The following is a 26,609-nucleotide window of genomic DNA, read 5'->3' as shown; positions in this document are numbered from 1 at the left end:
AAAAGGAAAAGATTTGTGGGAAACAGGAGTATGGAACATTCCAAGGTATTTTTGACTCATTTTCAGTATTCACTGCCTGAAGAAAAACCATGATTATTTGTCTTTATTACTTTAGTGCTTTAAGAGTTAAGGCAAAAACATAAAAGGAAAAATTTCAGAAAATGGTTATTTTGGAAATTTATAATTGGCTGTTTCTTGAATATTCACTTCAGAGTCCACAGGATATAAAGGTAAAACTTGCAAAGGTTGGTGAAGAAAAAGGGATACTTGCCCTGTATTTGGCTGAGCTCATGCAAACTAGTGTACTAATTTTGAAGTGCAATGGTATTTAGAAATATAGTACCCCTAAATCCTCAACTCAGTTTTACATTAATACTAACAGCTTAAAGGCATTAGTTACTCCCATGGTTGAATTAACTTTAAAATGTAGGAAAAATATGTTTAATTAAGAGGTATAATGTAATTCTTTTAGACACTAAATTACTTTTCTCTATGATTTTAGGGTATAAAACCAGCAAGCTTTGAGAAAGTTACTGATCCTGAAATTAAGGAGATAATTGGGGAGTGCATCTGCAAAAACAAAGAAGAAAGGTTTGTTTCAAGTGATTGAGTTTTGTATTAAATAATGTGAATGGAGGGATTTCAAAACTGTCTGTGGATTTCTCCTCTGGTCTGTGCATTTCCCCGGTGCAGGAGAAAATGCATCATGGAAGTGCTAATAGAAATGATTTCCTGCTTTCCTAACATACAGTCCAAAGGAAATACAGGAAAAGTGCTGTTGTATCTCTCAGCCTCTCAGCATCACTGTGGACCTGAGCAAGGGTATTTATTCTAGCCATTTCTGGTTCAGCAGTCCAAAACATTTCACTCAAAAGGTTCTGCGGGGAGCAGGGAGTGTGGGAAAGGTCAGTGTGGGAAATTCATCACAAGCTGTTGTAGCATATTTCATTGGCCTCTGGATATGGAGACATGTTGTGTCTTGTTTCCAGCTTTGGTTTTAAAACCTAATCTTTTAGTGGTCTCTCCCAGTTTGTCTTGTGTTCAGTATTTCCTGGCTTTCACAAATACAGTTTTTAGGGGCTGCAGCTGACCACCTAGAGGGAATCTCTTCTTTAGTACTCTTTAAGCGCAGATACTTAAGAAAAGTTGATCTAAGCTATAATCTGCTTTTCTGTAAGTGCTTGTGGTGTATAAATTTTTTCAATTTCATTTCCTTTTCAGTAACATGGGAAATCCCATGTGTTTTCAAAAAGAACACAAATTCATTATGGGTGAACACCAAACATACTGTAAATTTTTCCACCTTTAACAGCAGTTTCTTGTTACAAGCCTTTCTGAAATTGCTTGACTTGCAGTATTTGAGTCTTCTTTATCTCCTCTGCAGATATGAAATCAAAGATTTATTAAGCCATGCCTTTTTTGCTGAAGATACTGGGGTAAGAGTGGAACTTGCAGAAGAAGACCATGGTAGGAAATCCTCTATTGCCTTAAGACTCTGGGTAGAAGATCCTAAGAAACTAAAAGGAAAACCCAAAGATAATGGAGCCATTGAGTTTACTTTTGATCTGGAGAAGGAAACTCCTGATGATGTTGCACAAGAAATGGTAAAATACATTTCTACATTTCTGACAAAAATGTGTCCATATATATACGTATATATATAAAAATACATAAAGTAGTTAATGAATCTCAAGGGACAACAAGAATGAGTCAGATAAAGTTACTTCCACTTGAACCATTCCAGGTGTCCAGTTTTGGCACTTTGCATTGATTTTGGAATGAATACTGCAAGAAAGAGGTAAATTTGGAAGAACTGAAAACTGAAACATATTGTTTGAAAACAGATGCCTGAAATCACAATTTAAGTAGCTTAGGGACCATAGAGGTCTGGCCTACTTTTATATTTTGCACATTCTTCTGCCAGTTTCTGTAGGCTGTGGAATGTCTTTGAATTTGTTGGGAATTTTGAATGTGTTTAGTTTCAGACAGCAGCTAAAAATCAGAAGAGTTCAGAAGTTCAATCACAAAATATTCTGCATTGAATTCTCCAAAACACTTCTTCCCGTCTTTTCTGTTGGTGTTCCTTTGAAGGAACATAGAGGAGAAAGTTCTGCTGTCAGCCACTCTACTCCCAAACTTTGATAGGAAACTGGATTCACTGAGTTAGGAGTAAGCTTTGGATTTTTTAACAGATAAGTTTCACTTGCTGAATTTCTGTATCTTCGTAACTGTGGAGTTTCATTAGAGAATCTGTTTTCCAGTTTCACCACATTGTCCTTGAACTCATATTTTAATGATGTCTTTACTGCAGTTGTTTAGGTGTTCTAATGTCACAGAGGCACAGAGTCAGTGAGCACTGAGCCAAGAGTCTGAACATTCCTGTGCTTGCAGAAATGTTCCTATTAGACTCTAAATCCCGAGGGATCCCATTTAATGATGTCATCACCACTCTTCTGCTCAGGAGGCACTCATTTTGGTAATGCTGCTTTGCTCTGCTGGAACTCATCACCATCTACTCCAAGTTTAGTAGGAGGAATTCAGTCTCCTTTGTCTTCTTGTCATTAGTTTGCAGTAGGTCCAGTGTTTTTCCAGCAATATATCATTACAGAACTCATTTAGTTTAAAAATAGCTCTGGTACCATTACTTACTGTTATGTTTTGCATTCAAATATTGATGGAAATATTTGGAATTTTGAGGTTCTCTAGATTGCTTGGTCCATAGTTGTGATATTTTATTTTGAAGAGGAAATAATTGTCTAAAAGGTATATTTAGAAGGATCATGCCAAAACTACAGTGACACTGTAACCTTTCCCAGATAATTCCCAAATAATTCCAAAATCTGTATTCTGCATTAATACTTACCTAAGTGACTGCCCATGAAATGTTTTCAAACGTGAGGCTGTTGCAGGGGCAGAGAAGGGTGACGTTTATTCCTAAATGTCTTTTTCTAGTCCTTATGAATGGTGGAACACTGAAGCCATGTGCTTTCATCAATTTGTTGCTTTATGTACTGTGGAAGAGAAGAATGCAGGACACCTTCTGTGTACAGGGAATTATTTATCATTACTGATGAATTTTTGGTAGTCAGGCAAGTCCACCTGCCCAAAGGATGTAGACAAAGGGAGCTTGAAATGTTCTAGTGGGTTTGGAAACTGAAGTTAACTCTCCCAACCGGTGGGTACTACAAAGGGGCTTGGCTTCATTAAAATTAAGCTGTGTTTTAAGCTGCTTTGCAGCCATTAATTTTAGCAGTTAAAATCTAAGCTGTGAAACTGTCTTATGTTTGGGCAAGAGCAAAGCAGGAAAGCCTCTAGATTTCCCCCATGGACATAAATGCTTTCAAATCTGTCGAATATGCATGTTAAGAATGTAGGGAGAGCAGACAAAGCTCTGGTAGGTCATTATTAAATGAAAATTCATACCCTGCACTGCAGGAGATTGTACAAACAAATAGCACAAAGATGAATTTCCATTTTATCTGTTGAGCAATTAAGTTCTGAGAAGCCTCGTCCTCTTTTCCATCAAACAGAAACAGCCTGCTTTTTCTCTGTAAAAGTCAATCAATACTGGCTGCCTTCACTATTTAAGAGAAGTTAATTTGAGACTTAATTCTGTTAACATCTTGTCCTTCATGACTTTCTGTGCTATCAAGCAGAGCAGTTTGGAAAACTGTGTGCTGGAAGGGCTAAGGCAATAAATTCAGATTTAGGGGCAGTTTGATTCACTCCAGTTGCATTGTTCAGAGATTCGTTTTCCTGTTTTGTCTATTCTTATAGTGTTAAAAAGAAAAAAGAAGAGGGGAACCCATCTGCCATTAAATTTGCTGTCCTTGATGGATGTTTAGTGGTGGATAATTAGAGCCAATACTTATTCAGGTCTTAGAAATTACATCCTGGGGTTTTTTTATGCATTAGGAATAGAAGTTTTACTGAAAAATCCACCACTCCATCAAGCTCTTGATTTCCCGTTCTTGTAAGAAATAAATTTCTATAAATTGATGTTGTTTCAAACTGATGTTTTCTCAGGAAGAAATTTGAGTATCACATGTGTGCTCGTGTGCATGCACAGCCATGTGCATGGGACCTTGCTAAGTCTGTGCCTCCTCTGTAGATTGACTCGGGATTTTTTCATGAGAATGATCTCAAGATAGTTGCAAAGTCCATACGTGACAGAGTAGCACTGATCCTGTGGAGGAGAGAACGCATCTGGCCAAGGATGCAGTCGGAGGAGCGGCGGGACTCGGAGTGCCTGGAGAAGGTGAAGGTACCTCAGGCACAGCAGGTCCAGGTCACCTACCTTTCCCACACGGGACACCACATCCTGTCAGAGCCAGAGGAGCCAGAGGCGGACCAGCACCCCTTCCAGCAGAACCTGCCCACCAGTGTCACCTCAGTCGCGTGTAAGTCCCGTGTTGACTTCGCGGGTGCATGGGAATGAATGGCCGAGGGTGAAACCCACAGTGATCAGAGCTCAAATGAACTGATGTGTGTTTTGCACAGTAGCTGTGAAAAAAAAAACCTGCAAATATCCAGGACAGATGTATCACAGTTTAGAAAGAAATGAAGTTTCAAGGAAACACTATTATATAGATACCTCTATATAACACTGCTTTGGTAGCAATAAAAACATATTTGTAAATGGAAAAGCAAGACCTGCTGCTCGACACAAAAACTGCATGTTTTCTGTGCCAGGCGGTGGGATCAACACTTTTAAGTTTGGGCAAAACATGATTTCAGAGCCTACAGAAGTTGAATTGGCACCAAACTGATTGATGATCCTTGTGTGTCCCTTCCAACTCGGGATATTCTATGAGTCTGTGATTCAAACAACATCATCTTTCAAATGATGTTGGCCATGGGGAGATGTTTATTGCAAACCAGACCTTACTGAAACCAAGGGACTGCAGGCACTTCTATTTTGGAGTGACTCTTGATGGCTCACATGCAGTTTTTTGTGGTGCTGTGCAAAGGTTTGTGGCAGGAAAAAGAAATCCATCTCTGGATGTTACATGATGTAATTTAAGGCTTCCCTGTTTTGTGGGAAATACCAACTGTGTTTTGGTCAGGCACCTTGGGAACACCAGCCAGACCTGTGGACTGGCACTATAATCACTGTTGGGTCCTTGGGTCATGGTCAGGGGTCATTACTCGGTTGCCCCAGGCTCTCCTTTGTCTCAAGCTCATGCCCTGAAGCCAGGAGCTCTTTGATTTTCCCTCTGGCAGGTCAGAGTAGGGGGTCACTGATCTGCCAGCCCTTGACTCTGCGCCGGTCCTGGCCCCTAAAATCAACCTTTGTTACTGACTCAAGATCTGGTACTGAATCTGTTTGTACTTTTAAACATCTTGAAGGAAACATTACCAGATACTTTAGCCACATCCGTGGAAGTGTTCAGGACCAGCTTGGAGCAACCTGGTCTAGTGGAAGGTGTCCCTGAAATGAGCTTTAAGGCCTTTCTAGCTTGGAAGAATTGAAATTTTATGAGAGTTCTTTTTTTTTTTTTTCCTAGCCAGCTTTTCTGATGAAATCTGATGTGTATATTTTGCTGCTAAACAATTATCATAGAGTTTCTCTTTTACTGTTCTTGGCTTGTTTGTAAGCACATTTAAGTTAAAGATGTATTACCTTTAGCAAAGACACAGCTGCTGCTTCAATTCAGGTTTTGTATAAAGGGCTACACTGAGGTCTGCTTTGAATACTGAAATATCCATGTGTACCTGTACAGGAAAAATCCCTTTACACGATATGCGAAATAGCCACATTTGCACAACACTCACAATATTGCCATATTCACCAAGCTTTTTATCTGAAGCTAAAGTGAGCTCATTTCATTTTTTTGGATCATGTACTTATTTCATGCTAATTCCTTTGAGGAGCACTGCAGTTATGACTTTTTTTGTTTTTAGTGCTGCAATGTAATGACTTGTGCTTCCCATGGTTCTGCTGGACATGGGTTGGCAAAACTTTATGCTAAATATAACTCCTCCAATCTATTTCCTACTCCTCCTCAGCTTTTGACCAGTACTTGGTATTATTTGACAATTTGCCATCAGATTAGTTGAACATTTCCTTAGCATAGGACCTCTATAAATTAGTATGGCACCCGTTTGTATAATTTGATGTCAGTTGTAAAAGTGGAAATTAATAACTTAATGTGTGCAATGTACATTTTATAAAAACGTGAGACTGACTCACACCTTCTACTTTAGCACTCTACCATTAGACTATTTTTTTTTCTATCAAGGTTCTGAATAATTGTTTGTAATAAAATGGAAATATGTATGCAGCAGAAACCCCATCATGAGAGCAGGGCTGTGTTGGCACTTCAGAAATGAACTGAATAAATAGAGAGGAGAGTTTAATTTTGGAAAAAAACCAAACAGCTGGGAGAATAGTTTGGGAGTACTGAAGATAAATACCATCTCCAGTGCTATTAAAAAGTAATTTGTTATTTAAAAGCCAAATACATAAAAGTTAATTTAGAATATGGAAAAAAGAGACAGTGGAAAGTGTTGGAAAAAGAAATAGTGTTTAAGCATAGCTGTAGCTTAAGATGGTTTTTTAAAGTGTGCTGCATTTTTTTCTTTTTTGATTTTTATATCCCTATTAGAAACTATTTGTCCTTGGGATATGTCTAGCTGCAGTCTGGTTGTCTCACTTCCTTTCTCAAGTGAAGGAAGCAGTAACTTAGGCTCAAAAAGAGATGGGCACTGGTATTTTACACCCTTTCAAAGTTGTGAAAAGACATTTTTTAGATTCAGAAATACCCATATTGCCACTGGACAAAGGACCCAGTGCTTGCCTGGCGTCCATAGCTGTGCAGTTCCACAGGTTAACTGTGCAAATGCTTCACAGGAAACTCCCGCAGAGCTCTGAGTGTGCCAAACTCACTGGAACCTGCACATGGGTTTGTGTCTGACCTGCAATTGCACTATGCTCAAGCAGGGCATGACTTGCTGGACTAAAATCATAAGAATCTTGTAATTTTCAGTGCTGCTAATAAAAGCAGTGCTAAAGTCAGTGCATCCCTGGGAGGTGGAACTCTAAATGACCCCATGATCTGCTCTAAATGTGACAATTGGGGTTTCCTGTCCTTTCATCCTACAAAATCTATAAATGTCTGCAATTCTTAATGTCAACCTTGTGCCCTTTAAAGGAAATATTATTGTGCCTAAAATGTCAGTGTGTGCAGAAATCTGTGGGGATGGGTTTTGGCTTAAGTGAAGCAGTGTGTGCCTTTTGTAGAGAATAGCATTTGTGTTGTATAATTTATTTATATAACAAAAGGGCTAGAGTAGTAAAAATGCTAATTACATAAACCATGGTGACCTTGCTCAAAAGTCATCACTTGAACATTTGGAGTTGTTGAGCTTTTAATAAAAATTACTGTTCTTTCAGCTGACAGCACGTTTGACAGTGGCCAGGGCTCCACTGTTTATTCCGACTCCCAAAGCAGCCAGCAAAGTGTCATCTACTCATCCCTGCCAGATGCAGTCTCTCCTGCCATCCAGCGGGTCTACAGCCCCCCCCTGAGCGAGAGCCAGGCTGTGCCCCACAGCCTCCCGCAGCTCGGGCACTACCAGCAGCCCTCAGGAGTAAGTCTAAAGCTTTTACAGTACATTACTCCATAATTCTGTAATCCTGGGTCATATTTCATGGTATCATTTATACTCTTGCTTCCAGAGGATATAGACATGTATTCCAGGGGTCTCTTTATGTATTCCTTACACGTCTGTGGATGGTGACCTGCTCAGTAGTACATTTCTGGCTGACATACAATGGTGTTGGGGCCTGGCTCGCTGTATTGGACATTCTGCTTCACTGTCAGCTGTCACACTTCCAGTAAAAAGAAACTTTCAGTTCCTTATCAATCTGTTGGCACTGAACTGCATTAGTGGCTTTGCAGTGAAGCATGAAAAGAATGTAGACCTGTTCTAGTGGGTCCAGAGGAGGCCACAAAGATGCTCCAAGGACTGAAGCCCTTCTGCTCTGGAGACAGGCTGGGAGAACTGGGGCTGGTGAGCTCGGAGAAGAGAAAGCTTTGGAAAGACCTTAGAGCCCCTTCCAGTGTCTAAAGGGGCTCCAGCAGGGCTGGAGAGGGACTTGGGACAAGGGATGGAGTGCCAGGACAAAGAGGAATGGCTTTCCACTGCCAGGGGGCAGGGTTAGATGGGATATGGGGAAGAAATTCTTGTCTGTGAGGGTGCTGAGACCCTGGCACAGGTTTCCCAGAGAAGCTGTGGCTGCCCCATCCCTGGAAGTGTCCCAGGCCAGGCTGGATGGGGCTTGGGGCACCCTGGTCTAGTGGAAGGTGTCCCTGCCCATGACAGAGGGCTGAAACGAGAGGATCTTTAAGGTCCCTTCCAACCCAAACCATTCTGGAATTCCGTGATGCTGTGTTTAATCTCCTGCTCATAGTTGCAAACTGTTCCATTTTGCCTCTGTTGGTGTCAGCCCATGTTATTGCTCATTTTCTAAGAGCTCCCTGGGTCTGGTGTTCCTTCCAGCTGTGACAAGGCTTACATGGTCATACAGTCCTGCCTTTGGTGTGGGTTTGACCTTGTGTGCAGTCAGTGATGTGTGTCCCATGCTGGGGCTCTGAAAACAGGCACTGGTAGCCCAGTCAAATGTTCCCACCTGCTCCTATTAAGACTTTGTCCAAAAGCGCTTAGTGGAATTGCTGGTCCAAGGACAAACACCCACGAGCAAGCAGAGATCTTCATGTGCTTCCAGTGAGAGGCACTTAGGAGCTGTGGCAGGACAATGTCCCCACTCCAGGCTCTGTGCCCATCACATGTGACAGGCCACCCTCACACTGCTAGTTGCCGCTGTGGTGACCCTGTTGTGTCTGTGGCTCCCAGTGCCACATCCCTTCCCCAAGGACTCGGAGAGGGAGACATGTGTCTGCAGGGCAGAGAAGGGGCAGGAAGTGTAGTGCCTCCCATGGCACTGGGGACCTGCAGGCCCTCAAGAGCTCATGTGTCCTCACTAGTCTCCTCAGACCTGCCCAGCCCATTCATTTTGGTCTGGCCAAGATCAGAATGTGTTGGAAGTCTGAATGCTCGCTGGAAATTCTCACTCCCCTATTAGATAACTCCCAGAAAACTGTGTTCCAGCCTCTTCCCCAGAGCAGCACCTTTCCCGTAGCAGGTGTTCAGACCTGCTCTGTTACGGGAATCTTTACAAGACAGAATTGGCCAAAAGAACAGTTCTTCCCCCATGAGACTTGCCAGGCTTACAGAAAACATTCTGCGTCCTCCAGTGCCATGGAAGCATAGGGCAAGGACACAGGCTGCCCAGGGAGATGGTGGAGTGTGGCTAGCACAGACCTTTCCCGTGAGAATTCTTTCTCTCTTCTTCCTGTGTTTTTATAAACAAAGATAAAATTTGGATGTTATTAAAACAGTTTCTTGAGATGTGGACAGTTCAGGCCTGGCCAGTTGGCCTAGGGGGAGGTTTCGAACTGATCAATCTGGGTGACCTTTGAAAGTCTATATAAGTTGGAATTAATTAATAAAATTGTCTTCTTTATGCCACACTGAGAACCTGGACTTCTTCTCTCTGCTAGCAGTTCAACAGCGACAGTGGAGTCTCCTCCCCTGGAGATACTCAAATCCTGTTTGGGTGCAGTCCTGAGTAACATGCTTTTGGGGCCCTGCTTGAGCAGGGAGGGTGGCCTAGGTGACCTCAGTGGTCCCTGCCAAGATCAACCATCCTGTGATTCCTCAGTGAGAAGCCTCCATGCCTAGCTGGTCCCATTCCATCTGGACACTGAAGTAGCCTCAGCAGACTTCTGTTTACTTTTGTTACTGCTCACCTGAGCAGTAAAAAATGAAAAAATGATGTTGTAGTTCGTTTTTTTGTTTGTTTTGTCCTCTTTATCTTAAGAGAAGAAAAAATTAAATCCAAGACCATTGTGTTTTTCCTGCTTGATCCAGATTTACCCCACACACCTGGGAAGTGCATAATTTTCCCTGGTTTTACCTTATATTTTTCCAAAGTGTCAACAAATTCCAAAGTGTGTTTTGGAAATGCATCAGCTCTGTTCACTGAAAGGTAAAGAATTGGCATGTGGAGACAGCTCCCTCCACTGTGGAAGGCACCTTTCGTACGGGCACACATCTCCTGGGATGGATGGCATGCTCTCCCCTTCCTCATTTCTTCTTCACCTGAAGCACCAATGCAACACCTGTAAATGTTGCACTCAAAAGGAACCCCTTGAGCAGGAGTTGTTATTAAGTTGAGCTGTGCAGCATGCAAAGGATTCTGTCATCCTTTCTATTGGTGGGTTCCAGTAATTTTATTGAGGATTTGAAATTTTATTGAGGGTTGATTGAGGGTTTGGAAAGGCAACCATTATTCACGAGCAAAGTACTTCTCCTAACTTTTTATTCTCTTATGGGGTTTTCCATGGCATTTTCTTCCTGTGATCATTTAATTCTGAGATTGGAAAATCTCAACAAATATAGGAGACAAAAGTCTGACTCAAAACTTTCTGGTTTCCAATTAAAATAAAAGAATTGCTGTTGCTGTTGAGCCGCTAGCAGAGAAAAGAACCCAGTTCTCAGTGGCAAGAAGGAAAAAAGCCTTTATTGTTTTGATTTCAATATACATATAGTTTTTTCAGAGGTCGCCCCGATTGGTCAGCCTGAGACCTCCCCCTAGGCCTGATTGGCCAGGCCTGAGCTGTCCAAATCTTGGGACACTGTTTTAAAAAACATCCAAACTTTATCTTTGTTTATAAAACACAAAAGGAATTCCCATGGGAAAGACCTGTGCTAGCCACAAATTGCTTTATTTATCAGGGAGATTATTGACCAAGATGAGAAGCACATAACTAGAGCTGTAGTAGGTCTTTTTTAGGCTTATGAGCCTCAGTCTGACATACTGTTTAATGTATCTGTTTTGCTTGAGCTGAAGCTGTAGAGACCTGATGTCATTAAAACCTGATTTGAATTTCTATTTCATTTTTTTTCACTTCAGCTATGGTTTTAATTTGTTTCTCATTTCTCTATTAATTTTCCTGGCATCCATTTCCAGTAAATTACCTGCTTTTTTTTTAAGATAAACATTATTTATGAAACTAGAAGACTCTTTTTGAAGATAAATTTTTTTCCCCCAGTTGTTGCTGGTCTGTTCCCAGTCACTGTGGCTGTGCTTCCACTGGTTTTACTGGTTTGCATGCTTTCTTCCAGAAAAAAATGCACTGCAGTTGTGTTGACTTATTTGGAATTTGCCTGTTCTTTTAGATTAAGTGACTTTCTATTCCTTGCAGATAACTTTTCTCCCCTCTGTTTTGAAGCAAGTACCAAGCAGACGATTTACTTGCAGTTGTACTCTTGATGAACAGTTGTAGAGCCTGTGACACAGTGGTTGCCCTCCCTAATGCTGCTCTCTCTCCACAGCCTGTCCTGCCCGCGGTGCCAGCAGCGCCTGCCGTGGTGCCCCAGCACTACCAGGAGCCAGCGATGCCGTTCCCTGTCGTCCCCACCACTGTCACCTCGCTGCCGCTGGGGCAGCCGCCACCAGTGCTGGCCAGCCAGCAGGTGAGAGCTTGGCTGCTGCCACAGAGCCTTGTCCTGTCCCACCCCTTCCCTGTACTCTGCTCTGGCTCACACAGGTGTCCCAGAGCAGCCGTGGCTGTACCATCCCTGCAAGTGTCCAAGGTCAGGGTGGTCGGGGCTTGGAGCACCCTGGTCTAGTGGAAGGTGTCCCTGCCCATGGCAGGGGGTGAAACAAGATGGTCTTTAAGGTCCCTTGCAACCCAAACCATTCTGTGATTCTGCGATACCTGTAGCGAGTTTGAGATGTTTGAAACTGTTCAGCTTCAGTTCGAGAGATTTAGAGATGGTGCCATGATGTTTGGCTTAAGGGATAAGTAACGGGCTTGAGAGCAGTCATGAACACACCTTGGCACATCTTGGTAGACTTTAAGTCTTGTCTTCCATTGTGGCTTCACAGCATCAGCTTGAAACTTTGCATTGGTATCAATGTACTGTCTTGATGCATAAAAATCAAGTATTCTATTAATAATTTTGTTTTATTATTTGTGATCTCCTTTCTAAAAGTTTAGAAAGGGACTCTTAGCCTGGTAACCATTGTCTCTGAATCCTCAGCAAGGCTCTGCTGCTTGGTGAATTGTGCAAATACAGCGTAAATATAATTCAGTGCAGGCACCCAGCCAGGAGCTCCATCTCCAACAGCAGAGTCTGGCTCTCTCTGAGTTGTCTCCAAGCAGTAACTCTTGTACATTTTGAATTGTCAAATCCCACCCCAAACCCTGCAGTTCCTTAAAGGTATTTCCAAAGCAGCTCTCCTCAGCAGTGGAGGGGGATGCTCTCATGAGAGAGGCAGCCACAGTCTGGTATGATGAGATAATTCATGGTTTATTTTGATGAATTTACCAAAAACTTGCTAACTCTTCTTTCGGTAGAAACTGTTGCAGGGGTCAGAGAGTCTTTATAGTTTGTGGCTGGCATGAATCATATCTCTCCAAGCCTTTTATGAGCATACCTCACAGGCTGCCTTTAGGTTTTTTTCAACATGTCCCATTCTTCTCAAAGTATCAATAATCGAGAAATGCCATTTGGTTTCCTTGAAAAATTTACCCTTATGTAAGGTTTTGTCATGAACAGGTTTTTTCCTAATGGGTAGGGATGGTCTCATAGTTCTCTCAGCCAAAAATTTTACCCTCAGGCAGATTTAGGACCTTACCATTTGCAGAGGTCTCACTGTTGGCCTCTGGATCTTTGTGCTGACAGTTCCAAATCTGTTGTTTATTTTCCCCCATGAACAAATTCTGGTTTGGTGTAGGATATTTACCCAACTTAAGTTCTTTCACATGCCCTTTTCTCACAGCATTTCTATCTTTGGAATAGTTCTATCCCTGACAGCAAAAGGATTTAATAACTAGTCTGTCTTTGCTTTCTAATCTTTCCAGAAAGCCTAATAAGAGACTGGCTTTTTACAGTGTTATTTTTACAAAACCAGGTAAAATGATCAAGTTTCTTTGCAGAGCTTTCCAGAGTACCTATGTGCCTCAGAGACAACAGTGTCCAGTGATTGTCCACGCTAAGGAGGGTAGGACAGAACAGCAGAAGAAGGGGAAATTAGGGTGAGAAATTCATCTGCCTACAGAATGAATTCTACTGATCTTGTATCCATATACACTGGTGGATCACACATATGGGACCAATATTGTACCTCCTAATTTTTATTTATTTTTTCAATTTGGGTGTCTGTGCATTTATACTGTAAAGGTTATAATGAGGCAAAGTTAGCTAATCTACCTGGATATTTTCCCCTCCCCGTGCCTCATCCAATTCACAAGCATTTTCTAAGACACAAGCTGGATTTGAAAGGGAGGTTTTAGGAAGCTGCTCCATTCCCTGAACACAGTTTACCTGCTCTAATACAGTGTCTTCTTGAGTGGAAGGTGGCTGAGCCACATATTCCAGTGCCCTCTGTCCCTGGTGAGCCATGGGCAGCTGTCTGAGCTGCAGATTAACTCACCTGGGGTGCAAGACTGGAGCTGGCTCTGGGAACTGGCAGGTTCCACAGCACTGTGGGCGTGAGGCTGTTCCGCTCCAGAGCTTGGGCTTGGTCTGGCAGGAGTTGCTCCGTGGTGTGGGTGGAGTCTCCAGGTGCCTCTACGTCAGCCAGTTTGCTCTGTCCCATCACCAGTGCCAGGCCAGCCTAGTTTTGCTGTTCCCTTGGGCTTGGGATTGTAACTGGGAAGATGCCACCTCCTTTCCAAAACATGACATGGCAAAAACTGCGCCACAGAGGCACGATTCTGGGCATTGATAGTATGTGGCAGAGGAATGCTCAGGAATGACTAACTTACACTGCAGGAGCCACACTGAGGCTGCAGTGAGTTCCTCAGTGCCATCCTCCAGTGTGACATGCACTCCTTGTGGCACTGAGTATCATCAACCCTGGATGTGCCACATCAATCGCCAAATTCTCTTTTGTTCCCTGATCCTGTATTAGGAGCCTAACAGTCGCGGCTGAGTTTTAGCTGTTTAAGGGTGAATGGCATCTTGCTTCTGTGATACGAAGAGAGGCTGGGAGACCTGTAGCATTCAGCCTGGAGAAGAGAAGGCTCCAGGAAAACCCTTGCAGTGCCTAGTGGAAGATGTCTCTGCCCATGGCAGGGGGTAGAACAGGATAAGTTTTAAGGTCCCTTACAACCCAACTACCCTGTGATTCTATGATTCTGTGGTACATCTGCTGGAGTTTTGTTGCATTAATACCAAACTTGTTGAGGAGTCATGTCATTAAAAAAAGTGCAGAGCAACATATTCCCATACAGACTTACAGTGGAAATGGCAAAGATGCAGGATTCTAATGCTTGGCTATTCCTTTTAAAATTTGCCTTCTGACCATAGGCAAGGTATGAGATTCGGTGTGCTGCAGAGTCTGAAGCCACCAGCCCCGTGTCCCAAGTAGGTCACCCTGAGCCAGCCTACGCCTCAGAGTCGTCCTCCTGAACCAGAAGGGTTTTTAAAGAACTTCCAGAACTAATTAGAGGAACTGAAGAAGAAGATACCGATTGCACATTAAATGTGGAAGTTTGTTACTGATGATTTCCAGCTTTAATGTAACTTTTTCTCTCTGTTCTGCTGCCCAAAGCCTGGCAGGCCAGGAGAACACTACATTCCCTGGAAAAGTAAAGCTACTTTTTTGGCTACCACATTGTCATTACAGTACATCAGAAATAACTGAAACCTAGCTTTTACTGCAATTATTGTGGTTTATTGTGTCTCAGATAATAAGTGTTGTACTTTCCATGCCTGGTCCATTATGTGGTGGCTTCTGTTTGCCAGGATGAGCTGGGTATTATCTGCATCTTGGAAGTCAGTGGGTGGGGATATTACTCTCTGGGATTTAAAGAGTCTGAGTCATCAGAAATAATCTCTCCAAGACAGTCAGCACTAGTCATTTTAGGTCATATATCTTGCATTTAAATGTGTTTTAAACACAGGCTCCTGTGTAGTGTTTGAATTAAGAATGCCCATCTCTTCTGGGAGCTATCTCTGCTGGAGCACATCCTGAGTGGCTGGAGCATGTCCAGGGAAGGGAATGGACCTGGGGAAGGGTCTGGAGAGCCAGGAGCAGCTGAGGAAGCTGAGGGGGCTCAGCCTGGAGAAAAGGAAGGTCAGGGGATACCTTCTGGCTCTCCAGAACTTCCTGACAGGAGGGGGCAGCCAGGGGCTCTGTTCCCAGGGAACAAGAGAAAATGACTTCAAGCTGTGCCAGGGGAAGATTTAGGCTGGATATTAGGGAAATTTTCTTCACTGAAAGAGTGGTTAAGTATTGGAATAGGCTATCCAGGGGAGTGGTGGAGCCACCATTCCTTGAAGTGTTCAAAAAACATCGTGGTACATGGGGACATGTTTTAGTGGTGGACCTGATGGTGCTGGGTTAGTGGTTGGACTCAGTGATCTTAGAGCTCTTTTCCAGCACTAATGAGCCTGTGATTCTGTACTCCACGTGACAGGTCTGTCCTGACAGTGAGCTGGAGAGAAACAGGAAGCATCTCTAGCCACCTGGTTCTTTTGCAACATGCAAGCAGTAACCTTTTTTTCCTTCTTGTCCTTCACAGCAGCAGCCCATCTCCCAGCCAGCCTCGCTGCAGCAGGTGCTCACCAGCCAGCCTGTGTGCCCGATGCAGCCAGCCCCCCATCTGCTGCCGCAGTTCCCGTCGCAGGGCTCACAAGTGGCAGCCAGCAGCACACCCCTGAAGCCCCTGCAGATCTCCACCGTGCCGCAGCTCCCGCCCGTGGCCCCTTCCCAGGTAACGCGCTGGAAAACAGTGTGTGGACACATCCATTTGAGGAGAGCTTTCCAGCTACTAATTACATGATTTGCAAGTTTTGTGTGGCTATTTTGACTGCATGCCAATTTAATTAGGCCATAAGAATATTGCTTTTTCCTGATTCCTGTGTATTTCGTTGTTATTTCTTTGATGAATCAGAAATCTCCTTTGTGGCCATTCCTGTGCCATCCAGTTAATGGCAGTTCCAAAGTGCCAATAAATTTTTTGGTGTTGTTTTGGTTTGGTTTTTTGCACTGTCCCCTCTGGCACAATCTCTTCCCCATCCCAGGCTTGAGAGCATGAGAAGTTGCCCCTTTTTTTTCTATTTTCTGACCTCCTGACTTCATCACTTCCCCCAACACTGGGAGGTTTTGATTGTAAAAAACCTTTCTCTAGGCTCTTCCATGCTGCCTGAGTTGCAGCTTGTTTGAAAACAAGGGTTTAAATTGTCTGACTTAATTTTGCATGAAAGAGTTTTGCATTAGGCATGGGCCAATTCCTTTTAATTTCTGTTAAAATGAAAGCAGCTTTTAATTAGGATGTTGCTTGAAGGCTTCAAGCTGGTGTTAGAAGTAGTTTTAAGCTTCTAAGGTATAAAAACATCCCCTCCAAATGAATTTTTTTGCTTTTACTAATGATTTAAGCATAAATCAGTTTTTATTACTGTTTGTGAACCTCAGGGAATGAATGGAAGTGATTAACAAACAGACATAATTATCCTCGTGGCACAGGTGGTTTTTAGGGACTTGTGTGGCAAATGAAACTGCTTTATACCATTAGTGAAAGCACTGGCAATTTATGCGATATTATATTTTTTTCAGATTCCTCAGTTTCCTGTCATTCCTGCAATTACTCCTCTGGCAGGGCTTGACAGCCTTCCTCCAAACCTCTCTGACATACCTGCTGCAAATGTGCCCCCCATTCCTGCTCCTTCTCAGTACTTTACTCCAGCTGTGATCCTGCCCAGCCTGCCCATGAACCCCACCCTGCCCATGGCCCCCAACTCCCCTGCCCTGCCCATGCAGGCTGTCAACCTGCCTCACACCACCGTGGCTTCTTTGGTCTTGCCCTGCCAACCCATAGTGCCAAACATGCCAGCTGCCACAATCCCGCTGCTCGCCGTGGCCCCGCCGGGGGTGCCCACGCTGCCGCCGCACCCCGGGGTGCCACCGCTGCCGCAGCAGCCTGTGTTCCAGACCACCTTCCAGCAGATCCTGCCAAGCGACGCGCCCTCGCCCCACCACACACAGAGCACCCAGGCCGTGTCCCAGCCGCAGCAGCCTCCTCCTCCTCCTCCAGCACTGCAGCCAAGCGTAATCCATCCTCCTGAGCAGGCTCTGGCTGCACCTGGGGCTGCTCACCAGGTAAACCCGCCGGGTGTGGGGCTGTGTTGAGTGGTGTTGGATCACAGGGTCGTCCGTGGGCACAGCCATTCCCGGGGCTCTCTCCCTCACAAACATTACTCCTTGTTTTCGAGATGTTTTATTGACTTCTTGATCTCAGTCCTGGAGGTGGTGACTGGAGCTGTGAGCTCAGGGGTAGCAGGTGATGTCTTCACCCAATAACAGGGGTTATCAAGGATATAGGGCATAATCCAACAGGCTTTGGACAGCAAATGAACAGAGCACTCTCTAAATTCCCTCTTCCTTCTCTGTCTCATATCTGAGGAAGTGTGAGCTGTGGTTCTCCCGGGTCAGGAGGGCATGTCAAGCCTTGCCAGTGCCTGTACCCTGGTCCACGTGGGATGCAGGGGCTTCTGGGTGCACACAGCAAAATACAGGGGAGCTGGCAGGAGCAGAGGAGTTGTTTTGATGTAGAACATCTTTAAAACAGTAAAGGAAGTGGCTATCTGGTGACGACTCTGGAAAACTGCATGGAAGAGCCCTGTCAGACCTGCAGGGCAGGAATGGATTCTGGCTGCAAACCCTTTCCCCCTTGAAAGAAATGAAGCATAAATGGAGCTCAAGTATTAGCAGTATTTACACGGAAACTGGCTCAGGACTTGACAGGGTCTGTAAATACTTCTCTCGCCACATCTGTGATATGTCAATGTGAAACACGTGGTCTCCTGACCAAAGCAGGAAAGGGCACTCGATCTGTTAATAAGAGCATTTGGAAAATCTGTATTCTGCCATGTCTCTTCACCATAACACAGTGATTAAAATTCGTAACATCCCATCCCAACCTGCCATGTCATGGCATCTACAGAGCAGTACATAGTTTTTAAATTCCTCCCTTCAGCTATATATTTGGTACAGAATTACTCTGTTGTTGAGAATGTCAGCAGCATGGAGCTGGGAAGGTTACTCAGTGTTCCCTGTGGCTTTAGGCAGGGTGGAATCAAGCCCATTAGGCACAGTGAGCATGGCAAACACCAGAACTGGAGAGCTGATATTCCCAAACCATCCTGATGCAGGCATTGGCTACTAAATATGTATGGAAGAGTTGCATATGGAAGAATTTAGGACAAAAATTAGCTATTACAGTGTGTAGAGGAATATTTTAAAATATGTTCTAACTTGAAGGCTTCTAATGGAGAGGTGTTCCTGTATATAATACCATGCTGTTTTCACAGTTGATGTTTAACACCTCTGAGTTTTGTTTTGCCTGGGTACAACTGTTTGGGCCATTCACTGAAGAGTTGGACTTGATGATCCTTGTGAGCTCCTTGCAAGTAAGAATTTTCTATGATTCTGTGGTTTGACATCGAAATTTTTGTGAATTATTCTAGTTATATAAGATTTAAAATAGAGCCACCCTTCTGTGGCATTACACCACAATTTTCGGTTTGACAACCCCTCCCTGGGCAGCCATGTAACTCTGAAGTGTTGCAAAGCACGTCATGTCTTTATTTTTATCCCCGTTAAAACCTGGAATAATAGTTTTGGCTCATACCCAGAACCTGCAGAGAGCATGCAGCAATGAAATCATGTGACCTAGTTCTCATCTGAGTCTTAATTTTTTTTCACGTATTTTCCAATGGCCTTAAGTCTCTATGTGATGATACTTACAAAAAAGTTAAAATTTGGCACACTTTTACCTAGTACTAAAAGTCTTTTTTCTTCCATATGCTCCTTTCTTTCCTTATTCCTCTTCCCACAAGCTCAGTCCCCCTGGAAAAATACATGATGTACCTAAAAAGAGAATGTTCTGTTTTTAAATGTACAACTCAAAAGGACTGTTTGCAGAATAACAAGGTAGGTGGCATCCTGTTGCCTCAGTCTGGTTCCCACCAAGCGCTTACGCACTTGAGTTATTTTAATGCACTGGAGAAATCCTCTGAGATAAATGAAACTCCCTCTGTCCACATGGAAGTGTTGGCACAACTGGGGCCTTGAGGCTTGGCACATCAAGGGTTAAGTTGTGACTGCAGTGTGTAAACTGCACTACACTGAAGTAGGACACTGGTGTATATTCAGTGAAAAAGAGTTAATTGTGCTGTTTGTACCAGGTCCTGGTTCTACATATATGGCAGATCTCATAAAATATCCTAAGTTAGGTTGTAGGTAGAGTGTGATTTTCTCTGCATGGACAGTGTGGACTTGTTCAAAGCAGAGCAAAGTATTCAGGAGAATGAACTCATTGCCTAAGATTTTGAAGCAAGTCCAGAGGATGCCATGGAGATACTCCAAGAGCTGGAGCCCCTCTGCTCTGGAGCCAGGCTAGGAGAGCTTGTGCTGCTCAACTTGGAGAAGAGAAGACTCCACAGAGACTTTAGAGTTGCTTCCAGTGCCTGAAGGGGCTCCAAGAGAGCTGGAGAGGGACTTGGGACAAGGGCCTGGAGTGCCAGGACAAGGGGGAATGGCTTCCCACTGCCAGAGGGCAGGGTTAGATGGGAAATGGGGAAGAAATTCTTGTCTGTGAGGGTGGTGAGGCCCTGGCATAAGTTTCCGAGAGAAGCTGTGGCTGCCCCTGGATCCCTGGAAATGTTCAAGACCAGATTGGATGGGGCTTGGAGCAACCTGGATTAGTGGAAGGTGTCCTTGTCCATGGCAGGGGCTGGAACAAGGTGAGCTTTGAGGTTCCTTCTAACACAAACCATTCTGGAAGTCTGTGATTTTTCATTTCTTAGCAAAATCCAGCTTTGCACATTGTCATAATCATACAGAGAGAATCCTTAGCTTTTATTTGTTTATTTCAGAGGAAGTTTAATCTCTAGTTGTTACTGAGAGCACCCAAACCTAGTTACACTGTAGAGTTGAGTCCTTTCTTCATGAACACCAGTGGCTTTGCTACCTTGTCACGTAAGTCCTGAGCCCTTGGAGCAGAGGTGTGTGCTAACAGCTCTCATTGTGTTGCAGCCCATGCCTGGACACACTCAGTTTGCTTTGGAAGCTGGAGCCCAGGTGCCCGTGCTGCCGGTGCAACCCTCGATAGTCATGTCACCGCCTTTGCAGCTGCAGCCGGAACTGGTGCCGCCCTGCGTCGCTCCTGAAGGCATTCCCCAAGTCCATGGCAGCCTTGCCACGGCTGCCCCGCCTGTCCCCATAGACCCTGGCCTGCCTCTCCAGCCCTCTGCTCTGCTGCAGCTCCAGCCTGATCTTTCCCAGCCACTGGGCCAGCAGCTTCCAGCTCCCTGCTCAGCTGTCTTGGCAGGCACAGAGACATCTCAAGAGGTAGAGCACTTCCTCTGAAGTCAGCCTTAACCTTCTTAGTTACTCTTTTGTGAAACAGTGGGCTTTTTGCGCAAGGGAGCTTATCCCCTCACTGTGTCGAGCTGCCGCTCTTCAACACCAGCAGCCCTGGGTCAGCAAATAATTGGCTATTCCAAATGAAGCTGAAAACCTTGTATTGTACCTTGGGAACCGTCTCATTGAATTCATGAGGCAGCAGGACTAAGCGCTTCCTTGTCCATAGCTGAGCACCAGCACAGAGATAGAAATGAAGAAATTCTCACTGTGGGTCAATTAGAAGATGTTCTGTGGAGTTTCATCCATTTTTTTGTCCAGTCTTGTTTTAAATGTCTCAAGCATTTGTTCAACCAACCATCATTTGCCTTAAGAAACTGCTCCACAATATGAGTCTTCGAAATGTGAAAGCCCTTCATGCTCCACTGCTTGAGGCCTATTCCCATTTCATTTAGCATTGTATCCTCCTGTATTGCCTGAAGTCTACTGTAGCCCTTGGGATTTTTGTTTCTTCAGATATTCATAGGCATTCGCAATTCTCTGTGGTCATGTAAGCAAGACACTTTTTACTGTTTTCCCTACAGACCTGTCAGCTCCTTCTGTCTGCTATTTTGGCTTTTCTTTCCACTCCCATAATTGTTTAATCTTCAGTCAGAACATCACAGAACACTTCCTTCTCTTCAGCTCCCTGTAAACAAAACAAAACAAAACAAAACAAAACAAAACAAAGGCTTTGGCATTTCTACTTGATTTCAGGATATGAGTCTGATTTGTTCTCCATTTCTGGACGGAATGGTCTGTCTATGATTCTGCATTCAGAGTTGTTCCTCTTGAGTCTCTGCTCTGAATTACCTTTTCTCCCAAAGTATGTATTTCAGCTTTTCAAAATGAATCTTTCGGTTTTGCCCATGTTTCTTTTGCCCAAGTCAAGGCTTGTCACATGCCTTGACTCCAGTGTAGCCTAAAACTTCATTGGAGGCACAGCTCAGTGCTGCCTCCAGAAGATGCTCAGGAAGGGCTGTGCTAACACTAAAAATGGATTCTAGTTCCCCATTTTTCCTGTTCATCAATGGCAATGTAATTCTTATCGAATCAGCGTTCCTGCTGTGATGTTTCCTGGTGAATGTCTGTATCCTATTGGTTAGATGTATCAGGAACGGTAGAGCCTGTCTGTAGTGCTTCACCTGCAGACTCCCCAGAAAAGCTTGGCTGGGTCAGGCATATCCATCACTCAAAGTATTCCTTCTCCAGCTGCCTCTTTTCTGAATGCACAGCTCATGGCAGGGTCAACACTGGTGCCTTCAGTGCAGGGTGCATCCCATTAGAGATTCTGGAAATACGAACAAATCTCGTTGTTATGCAGAGTGATATGGGGGATACAAGTTGTCTTGAGAAACCCATGGCCACTGAGGCACCTGTCTGTCCTTCACATTCCACATCCCTCGGAACATTTAACCACTGGTTTGCTAACTTCATTCTCACATCCATCTGTAAATTAACCTCCTTCTCTCACTCAGTTTAAGAAATGAAGCGAGTACCAATCCATGTGCTCCCCATGCTCGTTTTCTGACATACATTGCTAAAGTTTTCTTGGGTGTAAGAGAAATTTCATACCTGTCTATAAAATCAAAACTGCATTTTGTTGCTGCTCTGCCATGAGGTTTTTATCTCTTCTGTTGTGTTTGGGCATGTGGCAGCACTTGCATCCAAACCAGCCTGAACCAGTCAGGCAAAAGAGGTTCTGTAAGGCACTTGGTTAAGTGCATTCCCAAAATCTAGATACATTATGTCTGTGTTGTCACTGTTCATTAATTGTGCAGTTCTATTGAAACTGCATTTAAGCTTGGCATGGCTTATGTGTGGTGTTACAGCCAAGGAGTGGGGCTGACTGGTTAACTGACCCAGAACCAGTGGGGCTGACTGGTTCACCACTGACTTTTAACCCCAGCCCACCACTGCTTGAGTTCTAAGTGCAGTGATGGCAGTCGAGGGGCTTGTTTCTAGGTGTGCATCTATAGAAGGATTTTATAGATGTATGTTTATAAATATATATGTAACATTATATATATTTATGGATATATTTTGTGTGTGTGCATATACACAGTTTATATATATGCATGGATATGCGTGTCTGTGTACATACATGGTAAGTTTGTTACAGCAGGGCCTGTAGCATTGTCACAAATTCTGTGAAAATGGGTCTCCCCAGTGCGAAAATCATGCTATGATGTCTGTCCCAGAGCTGCAACCAGTGACGAGGGAAGCTTTTAGGGGAAATTCGCTTAGAGGACAAGAGGACATAATGCGAGGGTGGTGTTCTTAAATGATTAATTTTCATTTTTTGTTTGTAAGTTCCTCAGAAATTTTCCCACTAAACCAAACAGTGAAAATACTGAGCATATTTCAGGAAACTATATGAAGCTATGAAGCAAATTAGCAGATACATTCAAAAATAAAAGACAGTGGGTGCTGATGTGTAATTGTCCCTCAATCAGGTTTTGCCATGGTGGTGAGAACTGTTTTGTTCATTTCATCATCTCATCTGTTTTAGGCAGAGGAAGGGAACTGGCAGGTTAGTGGCTCTGTCTGAAAAAGTGGTTGATGACTTGGACAGAAGTGATGTTGGAAGGGTAAAATGGGACATTTATTTCATTTACAGGCTTCAGGAACTGGTTAACACAAATGGTTTTAGAGTTACTGGTGTCAACAGCAAAACCTTTCTTAAAGGTGTTTTTCATCTGCCAATATAATGTGTTTCCTTAAATTACTTTTTCTTGCTTTTTAGGAACAGGCAATGCAAGACAAACTCCAAGCTCTGTCCCAGAGTTGCGAAAGGTATTGTTATCACCTCTTTGGCGTAAGAAATGTTTGCTTTCTGGAGGCTGTTTTTCTGACCTGGCCAGAAGGATGGGGGCATGTCTAGGGAGAAGTTGCCAGTGTTCTGTATGCATTGTGCTCATTTTGGCACCTCTAGCTCTTTTAATTCCTTAGTTTGGGTTCAGCATCCTAGCCTTGGTGTATGTGCAGCAGTATGGGACTTCTCTTTTCGTTAGAATAACTGAAGAGATACAGCCTCTGGCTTGGATGCTGTTGAACCTCTGTGAAAATCTGCCACACCAGTATAGTTGGATATATAGTTTGTTCCCTGTTTGGGAATAAATGGGGTATGCCCAAATCATGTCCTGTAAGGATCCTTCCCTGGGTCTGTTAGAGGGAGCAGTGTATTGGTGGCAGATGTTTGTTGGGCCACTCAAAGGTGCTGTTACAACAAGCACAGGACACGAGGCCAAAGCCCACCCTGTGGCCTTGCAACACATTGAGGGCACATTGCAGACAAGTGATTCTGGTGGTGGAAGTAACAGTCAGTAATCCTGGAGCCAGGTCAGCACTCTGCAGGAAGAAAAGCAGTTTTTGCCAGTCCTCATCTGCCTGTTTCTTTACTCAGAAGCAGAAGGGGAAGCAGCAAGGTTCAGAGGCAAGCAGTGAGGGAGAGGAAGGCTTGCTGCTGGACCAGAGAGGGGCTGAGCAGGGGCAGTGGGACTGCCCTCTCCAGGTTTCTGCTGACCCTGTGCCACAGCTCCAGCACTTGCAGTGAGCCAGATGTTTCCGTGGTTGGGTATGGACAAGGTAGATGCAAACAGCCTGTCCAGCAGCTGCTGGATGCCTTGCCCACTGCAGGAGCCAGCACCAGCTCTGTCCTTATTGACTGCAAAGCTTTGGAGTTAGGATTTGAGTGACCTTTTTCTATTTTTCTGAACATACAAAATGAGTTCAGTGTATGAACATTGAAGACACCTGTCCCTGACTGTTTTTATTCTACCCCACCACAAAAGTTCATCTGACACAAAAAAATGCAACCCTGCAACCATAAGGTGGAACTTTTTTCCCAAGCATTTGCTGCTGTTAAATAACTGTGTGGAAAGGGAAATCTAATTTTTTGCAACTACAAATTAATTCTGACTATAAATAAGTTAGAAGTGATAGAACAAAATGAGTTCATTTTGTCTCTCTAGCCTCTTGCAGAAAGGCATATATTCAGTCATCTTTTGAATCAAGGCAGAGTTGTGTTTAAAGCTGGCTGTTTTGACTGCAGCAGCATCAGTGGAGCATCAGTGTCAGCATGTGCCTTTTACTTGCAGAGGGAGGCCTCACTTTTCCAGGTGAAAAAAGCACATGTCGGAGCTGGGTTGTGCTTTTGTAGAGTGGAGGGTAATGGCACACGCATCACATGGCTGGGAATTGCACTGGAGATATAATCGAGGGTATATCCTACACACAAAATGTGTTCTGTTTCCTAGCACAGGAGTTACACAGACAAGGTAGCTGCAAAGGGAGTGAAATAAGCTGTTCTGCATAGCTAGTGCAGAATGAGAAGGAAAAGCCTTAAATTTAAGAATGGGGATGCATTCAGAGGTTAGACTCCAATCCTTTTCTGCCTGTGTGGCTAAATGAACACAGTAATAAATTGTCCAGAAGGGCTATGGAATTTCAGAGGAGCTTTGTAAAATCAGTTTACACTGTGAGGACTGGTTTAGCCAGAGCTGCTCAGCCCTTGGGGTAATAAGTAGACCAGATGGCCTCACACAGTTCCTTCCTCACTTGTTTTTCATGAACCTCAGATTTCCTGCAAATTCACTGCATGTTGGTGTTTTCTGTACATGCCATATTGCAGTAAGGCTGTAGCAGCCTCTGTCTGCCACTGAGATGGGCTCAGTTGGGTAGAATGTACTGCTAATAACACCAAAGTCATAGGTTTGATCCCTGCATGGGATCACTTAAGAGTTGGGCTCTGTGATCCTTGTGGGTCCCTTCCAACTCAGAATATTCCATGTTTCTGTCTTGGCTGCTAATATTGTACTGTTGCTAGGTGGTCATCTGATATGTTGGGGCAAAAAACCTTTCCAATCCTTAAGAGCTGCAGAGAGAGAAGAGGCATTCTTTTATGGGCTGCTGTACTTACCTCACTCTTTTCCTACCTCTCCAGTAAACCTAACCTGACCCTGTTTGCCCTTCTGCTGGGAATGCAGAAAGGCGGAGCTGGGAAAATTTCACCATAGAAAAGTAGGAACTTGTGCAGTTCAGAGAGGGACCGTCAGGACCCATGAAGTGAAGGGTTTAGGGGATGTAGGGATATGTTCAGAGTAATGGGACTTTCCCTGTGTTTCTGCGAGAAACAATAACAGATAATTTCATGGTAGGTATGGTAGCCAGAGTATGTGCCTGATGTGGAGTAGTGCCCTTCATTCACTGAGTATCTTCCAGTTGACTCGGTTTTGGCCAAAAAAATTCAAATGTGCCCTTTTCTGCAGCCTCTCTCATGTAGCTTAGCTGTGATGCATGACTTCATCATGTGTGACTCTGGCTTTATTTTGGTGTTGTTCTTCGTTTTCCTTGCAAAGCTACATGAGTCCAGATGTTGCTTCTGGTAAAGAGATGAGTGACAGCTTTGAAGGAGCAATAGGAAGTGGAAAGCAAGAAGGCAAGTCTTCGAAGAAGCATAAGAAATCCACGCGTGCTCGTTCACGCCAGGAGAAGTCCAACAGACCCAAACTGACCATATTAAATGCAAGTACAACCTGTTGGGGGGTAACTTTTGGGGTTCCTTTGGCTTTGCCAGGAATAAGGGTTGTTAATATGTGCATACAGGTCTGTAACACAGGGGATAAGATGGTGGAGTGCCAGCTTGAAACCCATAACCACAAAATGGTGACGTTCAAGTTTGACTTGGATGGTGATGCGCCAGAGGAAATCGCTACTTACATGGTGAGATGTGGCTGCCCGCAGGCTCTCAGTGCACCAAATTGCTTCAGGCAGCTCCTCATGTGTGCTTCTTGCCTGAGTTGTCTGCAGCTGTGGAATGAGGCGTTAATTAAAAAATTACTGTTTTCCTCTTTATTTTGATGTGGCCTTCTAGGTAGAGAATGAATTCATCTTGCAAAGTGAAAAAGAGACTTTTATTGAGCAAATGAAAGATATCATTGATAAAGCAGAAGATATGCTCAGTGAGGATACAGAAGGAGAGCGAAGTTCTGACCAGGGAACAAGTCCCCAACAAGATGCTGATAGGCTGGAAATGAGTGAGGTAAGAAATGCTAAATAGAGATTGCTAGTTTGTCCTTTTTCTTAACAACCAGACACTTACATTAGTTTTGCATCTTGTGTT

The 26,609-nt window shown here is 44.0% G+C and overlaps 1 protein-coding gene across 11 annotated transcripts in view; it reads left to right on the top strand.

Annotated features, from left to right (window-relative positions):
- WNK2 (WNK lysine deficient protein kinase 2) overlaps nt 1–26,609 on the top strand; it is a 119,520-nt gene that overhangs the window by 56,320 nt on the left and 36,591 nt on the right. For 8 of the 11 annotated variants that reach the window (XM_085073157.1, XM_085073154.1, XM_085073150.1 and 5 more), the window contains exons 5-16: nt 503–591; nt 1,385–1,604; nt 4,112–4,400; nt 7,397–7,593; nt 11,404–11,544; nt 15,606–15,797; nt 16,640–17,182; nt 20,120–20,434; nt 23,232–23,281; nt 25,846–26,011; nt 26,093–26,209; nt 26,361–26,528. In XM_085073157.1, coding sequence (XP_084929283.1) covers nt 503–591; nt 1,385–1,604; nt 4,112–4,400; nt 7,397–7,593; nt 11,404–11,544; nt 15,606–15,797; nt 16,640–17,182; nt 20,120–20,434; nt 23,232–23,281; nt 25,846–26,011; nt 26,093–26,209; nt 26,361–26,528 — 2,487 coding nt within the window. The remainder of the gene's footprint in view (nt 1–502; nt 592–1,384; nt 1,605–4,111; nt 4,401–7,396; nt 7,594–11,403; nt 11,545–15,605; nt 15,798–16,639; nt 17,183–20,119; nt 20,435–23,231; nt 23,282–25,845; nt 26,012–26,092; nt 26,210–26,360; nt 26,529–26,609) is intronic. The other 3 variants (XM_085073158.1, XM_085073155.1, XM_085073149.1) reach the window with 2 other exon arrangements.

This window comes from Lichenostomus cassidix, chromosome 12, assembly GCF_008360975.1.
Source record: "Lichenostomus cassidix isolate B80296 chromosome 12, HeHo_3.0, whole genome shotgun sequence".
NCBI lineage: Eukaryota > Metazoa > Chordata > Aves > Passeriformes > Meliphagidae > Lichenostomus > Lichenostomus cassidix.
The sequence above is the reverse complement of the archived record's forward strand: the minus strand, read 5'-3'. Positions and strand labels throughout refer to the sequence as shown.